General features: G+C 42.1%; 1 protein-coding gene across 1 annotated transcript in view; it reads right to left on the bottom strand.

Annotated features, from left to right (window-relative positions):
- Positions 1 to 20,401, bottom strand: part of sycp1 (synaptonemal complex protein 1) — a 275,829-nt gene that overhangs the window by 183,829 nt on the left and 71,599 nt on the right. The window contains exons 7-9 of the mRNA XM_073055277.1: positions 13,337 to 13,410; positions 7,605 to 7,663; positions 4,413 to 4,482 (exon numbers count right to left, since the gene is read on the bottom strand). Of these exons, the coding sequence (XP_072911378.1) occupies positions 4,413 to 4,482; positions 7,605 to 7,663; positions 13,337 to 13,410 (203 nt within the window). The remainder of the gene's footprint in view (positions 1 to 4,412; positions 4,483 to 7,604; positions 7,664 to 13,336; positions 13,411 to 20,401) is intronic.

The raw sequence follows: 20,401 nt of genomic DNA on the forward strand, positions 1-20,401 counted from the left end.
GCTGGCTTACCTTCATATTCCAACTTTTCCTTCATTATCACTTATTTAGTTGCCTTCTGTTGGTTTTTAAAAGCTTCCCAATCATCTGCTTTCCATTTTTGCTCTATTATATACCCTCTCTTTGGCTTTGACTTCTCGTCAATTATGATTGCGCCATTTTGCCTTTAGAATACTTCATCTTTGGGATGTACCTATTCTGTTCCTTCTGAATTTCTCCCAGAAATTCCAGTCTTCACTGCTCTGCCATCATCCCTGCTAGGTTTCAAATCAATTTTGGCCAATTCCACTCTCATGCCTCTGTAATTCCATTTATTTCACTGTAGTACTGATACATCTCACTTTAGCTTCTCCTTCCCAAACTGTGGGTGAATTCGATTATATTATGATCACTTGCAGCCATACACACTCATGGGAAAGGCTTCGGGAGTAAACTCTGAGGACAAATCCAGAGCTGGAGTCCCTAAGGCAGTCCAACGTTGCCTTCAACCTCGCTCTGGCAACTCCTGCAATGTCACTGGTATCAAGCTGTATCGGCCCTTGCCCTTCCCTTGGACAACACCGGTGGCATGGAGAGGGGAGTCTTGCTGCTTGGGCAACTGCTGATCTTCCATACAACCTTGCCCAGGCCTGCACCCTAGAGAGGACACTCCAGAGACTTTCCAGGCCCAGATCCACTGTCTCACAGGACTAACGGAAGCCATCACTTTCCCCAAGGGTTCCTTTACCTTAAGCTCTCTGAATTATTCACAGAAATTCCATCCACTGCTGTTCTGTCATCAACCCTGCTAGTATTCCTTTCCAATCAATTTTAGCCAGCTCCTCTCTCATGCCTCTGTAATTCCTGTTACTCCACTCTAATACTGACACATCTGACTTTAACTCTACTGGGAGAATTCTATCCTATAATGATCACTGACCCCTAAGGGTTCCTTTACCTTAAGCTCTCTAATCAATTCTAGTTCATTGCACAACACCCAATCCAGAATAGCTGTTCCAATAGTGGGCTCAACCACTAGCTGCTCTAAAAATCCATGTCTTAACATTCTACGAATTCCACCTCTTGGGATCCAGCACCAACCTGATTTTCCTAATCTACCTGCATATTGAAATCCCCCATGAATATCGTAATATTGCCAATTTGACATGCATTTTCTATCTCGCATTGTAATTTGTAGAGCACATCTTTGCTACTGTTTGGAGGTCTGTATATAACTCCCACATGGGTCTTTTTACCTTTGCAGCTTCTTAGTCCTACCAACAATAATTCTATACCTTCCATTCCTCTCACCTCTTTCTAATGATTTGATTTCATTTATAAACCAACAGAGCTACCCCACCTTCTCTGCCTACCTGCCTGTCCTTCAATACAATGTGTATCCTTGGACATTAAGCTTCCAGCTATAATCTTCTTTTATCCACAATTCAGTGATGACCATAATGTCATACATACCAATCTGTAACTGTACTACAAATTCATCTACCATATTCCATATACAGTATTGCACACATTCAAATATAACACCTTCAGTCCTGTATTCATCACCCTTTTCATTTTTGTCCCTATCATCAGACTCTCCCTGCTAGCAGTCTCACTACATACTGTCTCTGTGTGTGAACCAACTTCCCCATACTCAGCTGTATCACTCCAGTTCCCAACCCCCTGCTAAATTAGTTTAAACCCTCCTGAACAGCTCTAGCAAATTTGCCCAGAAGGATATTGGTCCACTTTGGGTACAGGCTGTACCCTTTTGTACAGGCTGTGCCTTCACCAGAAGAGTTCTCAATGATCCAGAAATCTGAAACCCTGCCCCCTGCACCAGCTCCTCAACCACACATTCAACTGCAAAATCATCCTATTCTTACACTTATTGGCCATGGCACAGGCAACAATTCAGTTTCTACCTAACTCTCTAAAACCTCTATTCAATACCTCCTCACATTTCCTACCTAGGTCACTGGTGCCAATATGTACCAAGACTTCTGGCAGCTCACCCTTCCCCTTTAGAATGCCGTGGAACCAATCCAAAACATCCCTGACTCAGGCACCTGGGAGGGAACATATCATCTGGATGACTCTACCCTGCCCACAGAATCTCATCTCTATTCCATTAACTATAGAATTTCCTATCACTACTGCAGTCCTCTTCAACTCTCTTCTCTTCTGAGCCACAGCACCAGAGACTCAGTTGCTGTGTCTTCCCACAGTAGGTCGTCCCCCTCAACAACATCCGAAGTACGATACTTATTCCCATTCCTGTTCTAGCATGTTGGTCCATGGCCTTCTCGTGTCCCAAGATGAGGCACCCTCAGGGTGGAGGAGCAACACCTTATATTCTGTCTGGTTAGCCTCCAACCTGATGGCATGAATATCGATTTTTCCTTCCAGTTAAAAAAAAAATTCCCCTCCGCCTTCCCTCTTCCTTCTATTCCCCACTCTGGCCTCTTATCTATTCTCACCTGCCTTTCACCTCCCACTGAGTCCTATCCTCCCTCTCTTTCTCCTATGGTCCACTCTCCTCTCTTATCAGATTCCTTCTTTTCCATCCCTTTATCTTTTTAACACACCTGGCTTCAACCTACCCCATTCTAGCAAACCCTCCTTCCCCTGCCCCACATTTTTATTTTGCCATCTTTCCCCTTCCTTTTCAGTCTTGAAGAAGGGTCTTGGCCTGAAATAATGGCAATTTATTCATTTCCATAGATGCTGCCTGATCTGCTGAGTTCCTCCAGCATTTTGTATGTTGCTTTGGTATATTTATTGTTGAGGGGAATGGCCAAAAGAATACTCTGTAATGGCAGCCTATTTCCCATCCTTCTCCTGATAGTCACTCAGTTACCTGCCTCCTGTAACTCCTATGTATCACTTCCTCAGTCTCCTGTATGTGCCAAAGATCATCGAAGTGCAGCTCCAATTCCTTAACTTGTTCTCTGAGGAGCTACAGCTCAGTGCACCTGAAGCAGATGCAGTTGTCCAGGACACTGGAGGTCTCCCAAAATTTCCACATCTCACACACAAAACAAAATACAGCCCCTGGAGCCATTTTCATAGCACAAACTGTGCCCTAACAGATGCAGAATGAAGAATAAAAAAGAAGAACCTTCATCAGGACCAAAAAGGAAAGGAACTGAAGCAGTTTGTGTGTGTTGCTTAAGATTTCCAGCATCTGCATAATCTCTTATGTGTAAGGGATGTTCAAGGGCATTCAAAAGCCCACCTGCAGTCTCTTCCATTAAACATCAGCAATACATTTAGCCACATTGCTGCTAGTAGAGAGGCAAGATGTGGGGTGAGAGCAGCTCAGCCAAATATATATGAAAAGTACACATGAAGGGAATATAGTGTAAGCGATTTGTTGTCTTTTACTATGTATGCAGTATGAAGATTTGTTTGATAAATTTGGTTTTAAATGTTTATTTAGCAATGCCTTTTTCTTTCAAAATGGTAGTCATATACATAGTATAATGATGTTTAACAAATATGTGTGGAATTTCTGATTTCACACTTGAATGGGTTCATTACAACAAATCAAATATAAAAAGACTTGTATCTTTCCATTATTTTTCTCAGCCTTCTCTTTGTGCTTTTGTTCTTCAGCCACCCAAATTATAATTGGCAAGAAGACTTTATCAACCTGATGGCAAAACTGTGTAATATGCAGTAGGCTCTACAAAGACTGACACTAGTTCTGCAAATATAGCAGAGCCACTGCAAAGCAATCCAGAAAATAGAATCATTGATTTCAGCATGCCAAAGTTCTGCTCTGATATTATATTGACCATACAGGCAAGCTGTATGGTCATGAGTCAACAGGAGTGTTTACATGAAGTAACATCAATAAGCACCCTTTGGTTCAAATGTAGTAAGCACACTGGTCTGAAGCATGATTGCTGCCATGTATCAGGTAATGACCTGCAAGACTCACTGCTTTAAGTCATGCACAGCTGCACATTGAGCAAGTGGAGTCTATTTTCAAGCAGAAGTTCCCAAGTGGTACCTGCCCAAGGAATTTGCATACTGCCAGTGAAGGCCTTTACGGTAAGGTTCCGATTTTTGTAGAGCTGCAAGTTCCTTTAACTTATTGGCATCTCTTAAGAATGAATGAAATGTAATTGATTCTCTATGAATAACAGTCTCAGTGACTTCCTATGCAGATAGCAGTCAATAAGAAAAAAAATGTAATATTTTCTGCTACAGACACTTCATTAATATGGTCTTGATCAATCATCGATAATATCGTTATCACCTATTGTGAAGCTGATGTTGTGACTTAACCTGGTTGCAGATTTCAGTGAATACAGATGTCTCACATGAACTGTCTGTAATATTTGTATAACAATAGTTATATTATTTAAAAGAACTGTTGTTTATTTATTAGTAATTTTAGTATTTGGTAATATGACCAAATACTTACACTTAAATATAATTTCTGATCTTGTATTTTCAGCTTGAATGCGAAGTTCCTCAAAGGCCATTATTATTCGCTAAAATAAAAATTAAAAATAGGAAAATGCAATTAACACAAATGAGTTCTAAACATCTAAACATAAGCATAATTACTTGTTATTGCTTAATCCAAAGGTTTATGCTATGGTGCAGGCAGATTGTTCATCAAACCTCAAAAGAAACTGTCATATAGTTCAGATTCAAAATAATAGTCACAGATCTTATATTAATGTTAATAACACATCATGGAAGTTTACTAATCACTTACAAGTTCCATTAGCAGCAATTATAAGTCAACTAAAGGATACAATTTCATCCTAATCTGACATGATCAATTTGCTCTATTTTGCACAATTCGGCTACATTTTATTCTGTGCCTACTGACTATCAGTGAAATGAAAAATGTGAAACTAACCAATCCTGTCAGTTTGTCAAAAATCCTGTATGAATCAACCTGAAAGAAAACAGCCTATCACATCACTCAAAACAATTTTAGGTATTTTTTGAGGTACTGTCCTTTTTTTTTAATCAACCTACTGAGCTGAGCAGTTAACTAACACAACTTCAGCATTTAAAGAAACCCTGTACAAAACCACATTTTTACAAATGTATGGCTTATGGAATGATAGAGATAGAAGAGCAAGGGACAGAAATATACATCCCTATTTAATGATCATAACCTGGAGATACCAGTGAATCAAATTTACTTTCAGAATAAGGTATTTGCTGACCTTCCTTCAACTGGGAGTAAAGGATCTGTTTGGGGAGATGTGAGTTAGACATCAGAATGACATGACCTATCCATCGGAGTTGGTGTTGCTTTATCGTGGTGGAGATGCTGTTCATATTGGCTCCTCCAGTACGCTGGTGTTAGTGTGTCAGTCCTTCCAGCTGATTCTCAAAATCTTTTGTAAGACTCTTTGGTGGTGTTGTTCCAGGGCTTTCAGGTGCCTACAGATCTTCTTCAGAGTATGTTGCAATGGCGTTGTCAACCATATATTGAAGTTCTATGATGGTGGTGGTGCTGACCTCATTCTTGACCTTGAACGGATTGAGGTTGAAAATCTTGTTGTCCACTTTATACATGATTAGAATTCCCTGTGGCAGTTCTTGGCCAGTGAAATGAAAGATGGCAGCAATAAAGATGGCAAAGAGGGTGGGTGCAATGATATTGCCCTGTTTGACTCCTGTCTTGAGCACCACTATTGGTGAGCACTGTGGCTAATATGCTATCATGCAGTAGCCTCAGTATTTGTAAGTACGCGTCAGGACAGCCATTTTAGTTTATCATGTTAGCCATGTTAGACAGCCAGGATAGTTTACGCCAGAGATTTGGCAATTTATTTTATCAAATGCCTTTGTCAAACCTATGAAAGCCAAATACAAAGGCTTTGACACAACATTTTTCCTGTAATTGGCATTCTGTGAAGTTCATATCCATGATACATCTAGATGGATGGAAACCACATTGATTTAGGGAGTACTTCTTCAGATAGTGGAAGGACTCAGTTGACAAGGATACGTGCACGCACTTTGCCTGTTGACGAGAGGGAGATGCCTCTGTAATTGCCACAATCTGCCTTATCTCCCTCTTTGAATATGGTCACAATCAGAGCATCCCTGATCTGAGGGAAGTTGTTCCTTTTCCCAGACCTTCAGGAGCAGGGAGTGTATGTGGTGCAAGAGTGCTGGTCTACCTTCCTTGAGGATCTCTGTGGCATAAAGTCAGAACAGTAGGATGCACTATCTCACAAACTACCCATCTGCCTGTACTGGCAGCTACCTTTTGCTCTTTCAATGAAAGAGTCTGCATTTCCTACACTGGGCCTCAGTACTCATCTCTAAAACCAACAAAACATGAATGCAACCAAGGCATGCTCAGTCCAAGGACTGAAGAGAGAAAAATAGGGTCATTAATATCCTTCCAACAACAATTCCATAAGTTTGGAAAAACTTTCCTGCTCCTTATTATTTCCAGCCATATTTTATGGTTATTTATAACCATATGGTTATTTCCAACCATATAAAGTAAAAATCAAATCTTATTCAACAATTCCCGAAGAAGATGGTGCCAATGAACAACACTACCAAAGACAATATCCTCAAGACAGGTCATGACGCAATTCCTTTCACATCTTTTACATCTTCTTGTATCAGATATAGTTCTGCTACTGTTAGAGCCTGTAACTGACCTCAGGCGATCTGACACTTTTCTGTCTCTGTGAGTGTTCCACGAGGCTGTGACCAAAGCAGGCCAGGAAGCCAGATGAGGTGTGAGCCCATGATTGACTCCATTTCTCCGATTACAGTGCTGAGGAAGACTGAAATCATTGAGGCAGGTGCGGAAGGTGAGCAAGTATTCAGCAGTCTGCCAGCCTCTTGCTCATTGCTGCTGGAGAGGGTGTGTGCGTGAGGCGGTTTCTCACTTGCTCCTCCTGAGGGAAGGTCCTTGCTTTCAAGTGATCTCTCTTTCTCCCTCGATGCTGCTGGAGCAAGGTTTAGTCAACGTGGATTGTAGAATTGGACTCTAATTCAGGTTTATTATGTGTTCTAGTTTCCAGTTCTAGTTGTTCTTTTTTGTTACTACTTTTGGGCAACTTTTGAATTGGGACAGCCTGCAGATAATGAACACTGAGCTAAACTGTATTGAAATGAGCCTTTTGATTTTTGTGTTTTTTATATGCTGTGTTTTTGCTCATTTTTTGTTGCCATTTGCACAATTTTTTTTGTGCAAGTGGGCAAGGGGAATTTAAGGTTTGATGTGTTTCTTTGAATAGATTAGTTCCATGGTTCTTAATTGTTTTATGACTGTCTGTGGGGAAGACAAATTACAGGGTTGCATACTGCAGACATACTTCGATGATAAATGGACTTTGAATTTTGAATCTTTGAGTGTGAAGGGTTATGTTGAAATGCAGGAGAAACAGAAAATTTAACTAAAATAAGGAAACAAGAAAATATTCCATTATTGGGAAATGAAAAGAAAAATTCAGTTGAATGGTGTAAACAGTGACCAAGACAGGGAGCCAGTTTACTCAACAGAGGGAGCATCAGAAAAAAGATAAGAGGAAACCAAGTGTGAGTGCTTCTCTTTGTCAAGCATAATAGCACTACAAGAGATCAATTCCCATTCCACTCATCTTAATGAAGTAAAACTAACCTCAATATTTTCAAAGTTTTCAGCATAAAGTCGCCGTGTTTCATCTCTTTCTGATTCATCTGAGATAAATAAAAGCAAGAACATAACTTTAATTGTAATATTCTAAAGCACATGGCTTTGAATATAAAGTTAGTGTTTCAAGATAGTGGTAACAATCCACATGATAGATAAATCATTAAGAAAGTTTCATATATGTTTTAACTCCAACATATTTTATTATTGCAGTATTTATTCAAAATGTTATTCTGTATTATCTTTCTTTAAAATCTTTACACTTGTAATACATTGCAACTAGTAGAGCTGCTGCCTCACAGCTCCAGCTGCCTGAATTGAATCATGGCCTCTAGCACTGCTATGTGGAGTATAATCGTTCTCACTCTAACTGTGCAGGTTTCCTTCAGATGCTCTGGTTTACCATCATAAATTGTCTTAGTTTCTCTTGACTGGCAGGACTCTTACAAGAGAAGTAATTTATATCAATGGAAAAACTTCTCAAATCCAAAGCCTCTCAATTGGTCTTTTAATGAATCTTAGAGCTAAAAAGTACATATTATGTCCTGAATCCTCACTGAATTAATTATGAATAGACTTTAAATAGCACCAAGAAAGGCTCTTTGCGCATTTGTAACTAGCCTACGTTTCTGTTCCAAATTAAATTCACATTTATTCTACAAATAAAACTATATTAATTACTACTGTGCACTGTGCAGGATCAAAAAAAGCTGCAGAGGGTTGCATACTCAGCCAGTTCCATCATGGACGTCAGCCTCCCTAGCATTGAGCACATCTTCAAAATTTGATGCTTCAAAAAGACAGCATAAATCATTAATAATTCATACTCCATGGAGTATGAATAGTGGGCGTGGCCACTTTATAGATTCAGAAACTCATTGCCAATTGGCAATCATGTTTTGGGCACCAAGGATTGTGCACTTAAGGAACACCTGAATTGAGGTTTAGTGCTCAATCGTAAGCCTACTCATGATTTCATCTAGTGTTTGTTTTGTGCTCCGATTCTCAACCCAGACTGAAACCATGTCTCAATCCTAGCCTCAAATACTCCAGTATTTGGATCCAAGCCATCCTCATCAAGAACTCTCTTCACAGTACATTTGAGCCAACATGGTCCCAGTGGGGTATCGGAGCCTTTTGTCAACTGTGGCCAGCCATAGCGAAAAGATTTCAAGACAGATCCTGGAGATACATGACCTTAAGGTCACCATGCACCAACTTCTGCAGGGATGAAGCCAAAGTCACTCGGGTGAGGCTTTCCGTCACTCTACAGAGCCAGTCCATTTTCTAACCCTGAATGGTGATTTGGGTTCTTGCTGCAGTTTCCTTGTCCAATGCTCATTTGTATTTGAACCCCAGATGTCCTGGTTCCCTTGGAGTGTGGAAAGATGGCCTTCATTATCTGGCTTCTAACTGGAAGCCCTGGCCTGGCCTGGGTCACTGCACATTGGGAACAGAAGTCAAAGATTTGCTCAGATTTGGAGGAATTCATGGCCACCGTGAGGTAGGTGTTCCATCACTCAGCTGGTGCCATTAAAGCCTCAGACTGCCTGATGAAGATTCGACAGGGTGGAAGGTCAGCAGCTGACTATGCAACTGTATTTCAGATTTTGGCCCAAGAGAGTGGTTGGAACGGAGACGCCTTCACCACACTATACCACCACGGACCTTGAGATGAACTGAAGAATGCTCTCACCTTGGGAGAACCAGCTGACGGCTTAGAGGATCTGATCAACCAATCCATTTGTCTCGATAATCATCTGGCAAAGTGCAAGTAGGACAGCATCAAGAGATCGAAGCGGGCTGGCCCAAGGCCAAACTCAATGCATCATTGATCTATCCCCCAATCTCAGACAATCACCGCCTCCTACTCAGGTTCCTGTCAAGCTCATGCAATTGGCCCCATAAGAATCTCCACCAAAGAGAGATTCCATGTTGGAGCTCAGGTTGCTGCCTTTACTGCGGAGAAGGTGGTCACATGCGAGGCGAACGCTTGAAGCTGCAGAACTTTTCAGATCATCCAGTGTTAGGAGGACTATGATAGTAGCAGCTACTACTCCCAACCTCACAGATTTTGGTGTCACACTGAGGATAGAGATCTCCTGGGGTAAGAACCAACGAGAAGTGAATGCTTTTTTTGGACTCTTTGGCAGCTGGAAATATCTTTGACTTGGGAACTGGGAACTGCCCATGAGCTCAATGTACTGCTGCAGGTGTTGAATCAGCTCATGCCCGCAACTGTTTTGGATGGCTGTCCACTTGGTTCTGGACAGATCCAGCAGCAGACATTGGTCTTGCAGATGAGCATAGAGGATCATGCGGAGGACATTAATCTCTTCATCACTGTGTCTCCTCACATACCCTTGATCCTTGGGCACCTTGGCTGTCCTAGCATAACCCTTCCATGAACTGAAAGGAAGGGAGGGTCTAGTCGCTGCAAGAAGGTATGTGTTCAGCTAGGTGTTCCCACAGACTTTCCCATCTGACAAGGGGACAGACCTGCTCAAGGTAACCTGGAGCCTTCAGGAAACCCATTCCTGTTTCCAAGGAAGGACAAGCAAGCCCCAACCAACAGGCCCATGCAAGTCCCAACCCTGTCCAATTAGGGGTGCACTGGAACTAGATCTCTAGTTCAGCAGCAAACCAAGGAGATGCCCAAGCAGTTTGGAACTCCAGTTGTTCGTCTAAAGGGAAGGCTCCATAACGGTGACCCTTAGAGCCTAGTTCCATGAGCACAGGGACCATTTGTCATGACTTGCTGCCAATATCTGAGGAGACAGACAAGGATTTGGACTGTGATTTGGCTTTTGTTTCCACTAAAGACTTTTATAGACCTGGGAAAGACTCTGGGGTCTGCCAAAGCACCCCCAATACTGACAGAGTCTTAGATATCATCCTCGGAGGAAGGTTCAGGGGTAATTGCAGCAGCCAAGCTGGTAGAAATCCCTTCTGTTTACAAAGATTTGGAAGTGGTCTTTAGTAAAGGAAAGGCCTCGACTATTCCACTGCACCGACCCTGTGGCTGCAATAGATCTACTGACAGGTACGTGTCCTCTACAGGGCCCGGAAAGAAGCACAATGGAGGAATATATTAAGGAGACTCTTGCCTGGGATTCATTTGGCTCTCCACCTCCACAGCCAGCAATGACTTCTTCTTCGTACAGAAAAAGGACAGGATTCTGCGGACTTGCATTGATTAAAGAGGGCTTAATCACATAATAGTCAAGAATCTTTACCCTCTTCTACTCATGAACCACTGCTTTTGAGATTCTCCAAGGGGCAAAAGTATTCTTGAAGCTGGACTTGCGGAGTGCATACAACCTGGTTGATATAAAGGAGGGTGACAAGTGGAAGACAGCATTCAACATACCGACAGGGCACTATGAGTACATGCCCCTCGCCCTTGTGAATGTGTCAGGAATTTTCCAGGCCTTTATAGATCATATACTCTGGGATGCTCTCCATAAGCCTTTGTCTGCTTGGATGACGTCTTAATTTTCTCAAAGTTGAGCTGGTCCAGATCCTACTTCAGGCTTTGGTAATCTTCCTCACTATTCACTGCACCCCCAATCTTAGTGTCTTTTGCAAATTTTCTGATGTAGTTAACCACAATATCATCCAGATTGTTGATATAGATGACAAACAATGGACCCAGCACTGTTCCTGCAGCACACCACTAGTCACAAGGCTTTAGTCAGAGAGGCAACCATCTATAGCCACACTCTGAAATCTTCCACAAAGCCTCCAGTATGTCCAGTTTGACTCCTGTAACAGAGGCATCACCCGTGTTGATGCCATTGCCCCAGCACAGCACTGCATAGAAGATTGTACTGGTGACAATAGACTGGTAAGACTTGTGAAAGAGAGGCCTGTATACTCCAAAGGACCTCAGTCTCCTCAGAAAGTAGAGGCAACTCTAGCCCTTCTTGCACACAGCTTCTATGTTGGTGCTCCATTCAAGTCTGTTGCCAAGATGCAGGAACATTTATTACCCTTTAACCATCAGGCTTCCGAACCAGCGTAGATAGTTTCACTTGCCTCAACACTGAATTGATTCCGCAACCGAGGGCTCACCTTCAAGGCCTCTACAACTGCTGTTTTCAATATTATTTATCTATCTATTTATTATCAGATTTGCATCATTCGTTTTATTTTGCAAATCCGTTGTTTTTCCATCTTTGTGTGTAGTTTTTCAATGATTCTGTTATGTTTCTTTGTATCTACTATGAATTTGTGCAAGAAAATGAATCTCGGGGTAGTATATGGTGACATATACATAATGCGATAATAAATGCAATTTGAACTTTGAAGTATTTTTTGTCAGTCTTCACTGGGGAAGACGCTTACAGAATACCATAAATTTGAAAAGTGTCAGAGGGCAGAAGTAAATACAGTCACTATATTAAGGAGCAGGTGTTTGGGAAGCTGAAAGGCACTTTAGCAAAGAGTGGTGACTGCTGAAAGATACCACCTGAGGAAGTAATGAGAGTAGACTTACTTGAAGAAGTGTTAGATGATCACTTGAATTACCTAGGCATGCCAGAAATTCAAGAGAATTGGGACACAGTAAGTGTACTCTGCTGTTAGTAAGGAGAAGAGAGAAAGTGCTTGAGAAGCTGAAAGGTCTGAAGGTAGATAAGTCACCTGGACCAGATACCTACAACCCAGAGCTAGAACAGTACAGTAGAGGAACAGCCTTTTGACCCGCAATGTTGTATCGAACCAATTAAATTAGTAATCAAATGGCTAACTAAACTAATTTGTTCTGCCTAACAATGTCCATAACCTTCCATATTTCTCATAATCATGTGTCTATCTAAATATCTCTTAAAAGTTTCTAATAAAAAATGTCCCCTACCAGTCTTTTGAAATTACTCTCCGTCACCTTAAATACATGCCTTCTGGTATTAAACATATTAACCCTTGGGAAAAGACATTTTCTTTCTACTCTTATCTATGCCTCTCATACTCTTATAAACCACTATCAGATCTCCCCTTAGCCTCCATTGCTCCAAAGAAATCAACCCTTGTTTGTCCGACCTCTTTATACCACAGAAAGAGGTAGCTGAAGAGATTTTGGGGGCATCAATAGTGATCTTTCAAGAATCACTAAATTCTGGGCTTATTCAAGAGGACTAGAAAATCGTAAATGTCACTCTATTAGAAGGAAGGAAACAAAAGACAGGAAATATGGTAGGCCAATTAGCCTGACTTCAGTGGTCGGGAAGATATTCATTATTAAGGATGAGGTTTCAGCGTCCTTGGAGGCACATAACAAAATAGGCTGAAGGCAGCATGGTTTCCTTAAGGGAAAATCTTGCTAGACAAATCTGTTGGAATTCTTTGAGGAAATAAAACGCAAGATAGACAAAGGAAAGTCAGTAGATGTTGTTTACTTGGATTTTAGAAGATCTTTGACAGGGTGCCACACATGAGGATACTTTATATGATAAGAGCCTATGGTATTACAGGAATGGATAGAAGATTGGCTGATTGGCAGGAAGTAATGTATGGGAATAAAGGGAGCCTTTTGGAGGGTTATGGCGATGGAAGAGAGGAAGAGAAAGATGAAGGGAGCGGGAGGGGGAAAGAGGACACCAAGATAAGTATGATTTTCATTATTTCCTTCAAATGTATTATAATAGATTCATTTAAATTTCAAAAAGTACTCTGCAACTACTATCACCACATTAATAATAGTTACAAAAATGAATACTCACATGCTTTTATTTTTTCAGCTAATCGGGAAGAGGATTCATTTACAAGAGAACACAAATCTCTTGTGGCATTATGTCTAGTGACAGAAAAACACAAATTACATTTTAGCTTTAAATCATTTTTTACTAAATTACCTTTCTAGCTTATAAAATTGGTCCTGTATGGTGTTACATATTCCATAACTTTGCAGAAAATTTAAAATTCTGATATATTGTCATTATGAATCATTGTTATATTAAGCTAATCTTAATCCATGTATTGCAAATAGATGTAGGAAAACTTCTATATCCAAATCAAGCTCATTTTGATTTTCCCCATTTTGTGAACCAAAGTTCAAAGTAAATTTATTATCGAAGTACGTGCATGTCACCATATACAACCCTGAGATTCACTTGCTTGTGGGTATTCTCAATAAACCCACAATAGAATAACCATAACAGAATTAATGAAAGACTGCCCTAACTTTGGCATTTAACCAGTGTACAAAAGACAACAAACTGTGCAAATACAAAAAGAAAGAAATGATGATAATAATAATCATAAATAAATAAGCAATAAATAATGAGAACATGAGATGAAGAGTCCTTAAAAGAGAGTCCATAGGCTGTGGGAACATTTCAATGATGGGGTAAGTGAAGTTGAGTGAAGTTATCCTCTTTGGTTCAAGAGCCTGATCGTTGAGGGTTAATAACTGTTCCTAAACCTGGTGGTGTGAGTCCTAAAGTGTACCTTCTTCCAGATTTTAGCAGCGAGAAGAGAGCATGTCCTGGGTAGTGAGGTCCCTGACGATGAATGCTGTTCTTCTGAGACAACATTTCATGTAGATGTGCTCAATGATGGGAAGGGCTTTACCCGTGATATACTGGGCCAGATCCACTACTCTTTGCAGTATTTTCCTCTGAACTGATGTTTCTATACCAAGCTGTGATGCAGCCCATCAATATACTCTCCACTACACATCACGTAGTTTATTGCAAATTTAATATAACTGTGATAAATCAACAGTCTAAAGGGTTATAATAATAATAGCAAATTTGTAACTTCAACTCCTAAGGGACCGTGTTAGGGAACTGGAGCTACAGCTCGATGAACTTCGTCTGGTCAGGAAGAGTGAGGAGGTGATAGAGTGGAGTTACAGACAGGTGGTCACTCCAGGGCCACGGGAGACAGACAAGTGGGTCACAGTCAGGAGGGGGAAGGGGAAGAGTCAGGTACTAGAGAGTGCCCCTGTGGCTGTACCCCTTGACAATAAGAACTCCTATTTGAGTACTGTTGGTGGGGACAGCCTACCCAGGGGAAGCAACAGTGCCTCTGGCACAGATTCTGGCCCTGTGGCTCAGAAGGGTAGGGAAAGGAAGAGGAGGGCAGTAGTGATAGGGGACTCTATAGACAGGGGTTCAGACAGGCGATTCTGTGGATGCAGGAAAGAAACTCGGATGGTAGTTTGCCTCCCAGGTGCCAGGGTCCGGGATGTTTCAGATAGTGTCCAAGATATCCTGCAGTGGGAGGAAGAACAGCCAGAGGTCATGGTACATATTGGTACCAATGCATAGGTAGGAAAAGGGAAGAGGTCCTGAAAGAAGACTACAGGGAGTTAGGAAGGAAGTTGAAAAGCAGGACCTCAAAGGTAGTAATCTCGGGATTACTGCCTGTGCCACGCGACAGTGAGAATAGGAATAGAATGAGCTGGAGGATAAATGCATGGCTGAGGGATTGGAGCAGGGGGCAGGGATTCAGATTTCTAGATCATTGGGACCTCTTTTGAGGCGGGTGTGACCTGTACAGAAAGGACGGGTTGCACTTGAATCCCAGGGGGACCAATATCCTGGCGGGCAGGTTTGATAGAGCTGTTGGGGAGGGTTTAAATTAGTTTGGCAGGGGGGTGGGAATCAGAATGTGAGTGCAGGGATTAAGGTAGAAGGACGAGGGCATGATGCTAAGAGTTCTGAGTTGATGGGGAAGGACAGGCAGGAGACAGAACATGATTGTAGCCATTTAAAGGGGTTGAAATGTGTCTATTTCAATGCTAGGAGTATTAGGAACAAGGAGGATGAATTCAGAGCATGGATTAGTACGTGGAACTACGATGTTGTGGCCGTTACTGAAACGGTTGGAGGAAGGGCAGGATTGGATGATGCAGGTCCCAGGGTTCAGGTGTTTTAAAAGGAATAGGATAGGAGGTAGAAAAGGGGGTGGAGTGTCATTGCTGGTCAGGGACAGTATCATGGCTATAGAAAGGGAGGACGCTGCAGAAGAAGTGTCCACGGAGTCAGTCTGGGTGGAAGTCAGAAATAGGAAGGGATCAATCACTGTGCTGGGAGTAGTCTATAGGCCTCCAAATAGCCCTCAGGACACCGAGGAGCAGATAAGCAGGCAGATTTTAGAATGGTGCAGGAAATACAGGGTAGTAGTTATGGGTGATTTCAACTTCCCTCATATTGAGTGCAAGGGGGATAGATGGGGCTGAATTTGTCAGGTGTGTTCGAGAAGGATTCCTGACACAGTATGTGGACCGGCCAACGAGAGGAGAGGCAATACTGGATCTAGTTCTGGGTAATGAACCTGGTCAGGTGACAGACCTCTTGGTGGGGGAGCATTTTGGTGAGAGTGACCACAACTCCCTTAGCTTCAGCATAGCTATGGAAAGAGATAAAATCAGACTAAATGGTAAAGTGCTTAACTGGTGAAGGGCTAACTTTGAAGGGATGAGGCAGGAACTAGCAAGAGTAAATTGGAAACAGATGTTCAAAGGGGAAAGCACAGCAGTAATGTGGGAGAAGTTTAGGGACCACTTGAGCTGGGTTCAGGATAGGTTTGTCCCACTGAGGCAAGGAAAAAATGGTAGAAAAAGGGAACCTCACAAAACATGTGAGGCAACTCGTCAAGAGGAAAAAGGAAGCATATGTTAGATATAAGAAGCAGGAAGTAGGAGGGGCTTATGAGAAATATAGGGTAGCCAGGAAGGAGCTCAAGAAAGGACTTAGGAGAGCTCAAAGGGGGCATGAGAAGGCCTTGGCATGTAGGATTAAGGAGAACCCCAAGGCATTCTATGCATGTGTGAAGAATAGGAGGATGACGAGAATGAAGGTGGGACTGCTAAAGGATAAAGAGGGCAACATGTGCCTGGAAGCGGAGGAGGTTGGGGAGGTCCTAAATGAATACTTTGCTTCAATATTCACAAGTGAAAAAGGATCTTGATCAGGATGAGGTCGAAGTAGAGCGGGACTGTGTGCTGGACAATGTGGAGATTAAGGAAGAAGTAGTGCTGGATCCTCTTAAAAACATTAAGATGGATAAATCCCCAGGGCCGGATATGATACACCCCAGGTTGTTGTGGGAATTGAGAGAAGAGATCGCAGGAGCATTAGCTATGATCTTTGAATCCTCTTTGGCTGCAGGGGAAGTGCCGGAGGACTAGAGAATGGCAAATGTAGTTCCCTTGTTTAAAAAAGGTAATAGGGAGAAACCTAGGAACTATAGACCGGTGAGTCTTATGTCGGTGGTATGCAAACTACTGGAAAGGATTCTTAAGGATAGGATCTACGAGCATTTGGAGAAGTACAGTCTACTCGTGGATAGTCAACATGGCTTTGTGAAGGGAAGATCGTGCCTCACAAGCCTGATTGAGTTTTTTGAAGAGGTAACAAAAGAAATTGATGAGGGTAGGGCAGTAGATGTGGTCTACATGGACTTTAGCAAAGCATTTGACAAGGTCCCTCATGAGAGACTCATCCAGAAAGTCATGAGGCATGGAACCTTGGCTGTTTGGATAAAAAATTGGCTTAAAGGAAGAAAGCAGAGGGTAGATGTGGAAGGAAAGTATTCTGCCTGGAGGTCAGTGACTAGTGGAGTGCCACGGGGATCTGTCCTGGGACCCCTGCTATTTGTGATTTTTATAAATGACCTGGATGTAGAGACGGAAGGATGGGTGAGTAAGTTTACAGATGACACGAAGATTGGAGGAGTTGTGGATGGAGCTGTAGGTTGTCGAAGGTTATAAAAGGATATAGACAGGCTACAGAGTTGGGCAGAAAAATGGCAGATGGAGTTCAATCCGGACAAGTGTGAGGTGATGCATTTTGGAAGGACAAACCAGAAGAATGAGTACAGGGTTAATGGTCAGTTACTTAAGAGTGTGGATGAACAGAAGGACCTTGGGGTTCAAATCAGGGGTAAGTTTTTTACACAGAGGGTTGTGAGTGCCTGGAATGACTTGCCAGGGATGGTGGTGGAAGCTAAAACATTAGGGGTATTTAAGAGCCTCTTGGACAGGCACATGGATGAAAGAAAAATGGAGGGTTATGGGGTAGTGTGGGTTTAGTACTTTTTTTTAAGGATTATATGGGTCGGCACAACATGGAGGGCTGAAGGGCCTGTACTGTCCTGTAGTGTTCTATGGTTCTAGTATATGAGCGTTTAGGTGTCCTATGGAAGTACCTCACCTACAGTCACCCTAAAATTTTTATCCACTTCCCAGGATGAACACATCTTTAATGACACAAGCGAAGCTCTATATTCAGTAAAGGCCTCATGATTGACACCTATTCACCACCTTAAATATTCATGCTCTCCAGCACTGGCACACATCAAGGCTGCCCAGATCTATTCTTCTCTAAGTAAGACACAGAACATAGAAGGACTATGTCAGAACAGATAGAAATATGTTTTAACTAAGTGTAACCTGGACATATGGAAATTAGATTAAACCCTTCAGAAAGATATTTTATATTACCCAGACACAAGATATTCTGCAGATACTGGAAATCATGACCAACAAACATAAAATTCTGGAGGAACTCTGCAAGGTCGGGCAGCTCCTTTGGAGGGAAATAAACAGTTGACAATTTGGGCTAAGACCCTTCATTATGTCTGGAAAGGGAGAGGACTGAATCCAGATTAAAAAGATGAGGGAAGGGGAGGAGTAGAAGATGACAGGTGATAGGTGTATTCAGCTGAGAGTGGGAGGGCAGGAGGATGGGTGAGTGGAGATAAAAGAGAATTATCTGAGAAGCTAGCAGTTGATAGATTGAAGAGGTAAAGGGCTGAGGAGCAGGGAATCTGATAGGAAAGGACAGTAGAACATAGAACAAAGAAAATGAGGTAGGCAAGCAGAAGGAGGTGAGGGTCAAGTCATCTGGTTAAGGAAGAGTAACAGAAAGAGTGAGAGTGCCACTAGACTGAGGGAAAAGCAAGTGTGTGTGTGTGTGTGTGTGTGTGTGTGTGTGTGTGTGTGTGTGTGTGTGTGTGTGTGTGTGTGTGTGTGTGTGTGTGTGTGTGTGTGTGTTCATTCGTTCATGGGGGAGGGGGCAGGCGGGTGACTGAGGGAGTGGTTTCCGGAAGCTAGAGAAATCGATGTTCATGAGAAGAGAGGTGTCAGAGATGGACCAATTTTATTTTGCCAACAATCTTAAGAGGTTATGAATTAAATCAAATATGCAGTGGCTGTCATGCATACAAACAGCTCATAGGCAATATTTAAAACATGGTATCTACAAACAGGCATCAGACTTGTGAAGAATATTAGAGTCAAAGAAAACTACAACACAGAAACAAGCCCTTTGGCCCATCTAGTCTCTGCCAAACTATTAATCTACCTAGTCCCATTAACCTGTACGGTGATCATAGCCCTTCATATGCCTCCCATCTGTATACCTATCCAAATTTCTCTTAAATGTTGAAATCAAACCCATATCCACCACTTCCACTGGCAGCTCATTCACACTCCCACCACGATTTGAATGAAGAAATTCTCCCTCATGTTCCCCTTAAATATCTCACCTTTCACCCTTATCCCATGACCTTTAGTTGGTCCCACCCAACCTCACTGGAAAAAGCCTGCTTGCATTTATCCTGTCTATACCACTCTTCATTTTGTATACGTTTATCAAATTAGCCTGCATTCTTTCAAACTAATTGACATTTTTCCTGTAGGTAGGTGACCAGAGCTGCATACAATACTCTAAATTAGGCCTCATCAATACCTTATACAACTTCAACAGATCATCCCAAATACTTTACCACAGTACTTTGATTTATGAAGGCCAATGTGCCAAAAATTTCTTTACAACCCCATCTAACTGTGATATCACTTTCAAGGAATTATGGATCTGCATTCACAGGTCCGAGTCCTGCACTGGCTTGTCCTCCCAAAATTGAACACCTCACACCTTTCTGCAAAAAAATTGATCTGCCATTTTTCAGCCTTTTGTTCCAGCTGATCCAGATCCCACATCAAGCTTTGGCAGTCTTCTTCACTGCCCATTACTGCCTCAATCTCGGTTCTATCTGACAATTTGTTGATCCAGTTTACCACATTCTCATCCAGATTATTGATATAGATGACAAACAACCAGCACCAACCACTGCAGCATCCCACTTATCGCAGGTCTCCAATCAGAGAAGTAACCATCTACTACCACTCTGGCTTTTCCCACAAAGCTAATGTCTAATCCAATTCATTACCTCATCTTGAATGCCAAGTGCCTGAACCTTCTTGAACAATCTCCCATTTGGGACTTGGTCAAGGGCCTTGCTGAAGTCCATGTAGATAACATCTATTGACTTGCCTTCATCAACTTTTCTGGAAAATTCCTTAAAAAGCCGTAAGATTGATTAGGCATGACCTACCATGCACAAAGCTATGCTGATTATCCCTAATTGTCCCCTGTCTATCTAAACACTATTTTATCTGGTCCTTAGAACACCATCCAAATCTTACCCACTACTGATATCAGGCCTCTTGGCCAATTATTTCCTTGTTCATTTGTAGAGTCTTTTTAAACAATGGAACAACATTAGCTATTCTCCAATCCTTCAGCACATCACCCATGGTTAAGGGCATTTTAAATGTCTCTGTTAGGGCCCTTGCAATGACTACACTAGCCTCCAATGGAACACCTTGTCAGGTCCTGGGGATTTATCCACCCTAACTTGCCTCAAAGCAGTAAACACTTTCTCTTCTGTAATCTGTACAAGGTCCATGACCTCACCGCTGCTTTGCCTCACTTCTATAGTGTCCATCTCCTGAATAATGCAAAAAATCCATTTAAGATCTTCCGTCTCTTTTG

This window comes from Hemitrygon akajei, chromosome 8, assembly GCF_048418815.1.
Source record: "Hemitrygon akajei chromosome 8, sHemAka1.3, whole genome shotgun sequence".
Lineage (NCBI taxonomy): Eukaryota > Metazoa > Chordata > Chondrichthyes > Myliobatiformes > Dasyatidae > Hemitrygon > Hemitrygon akajei.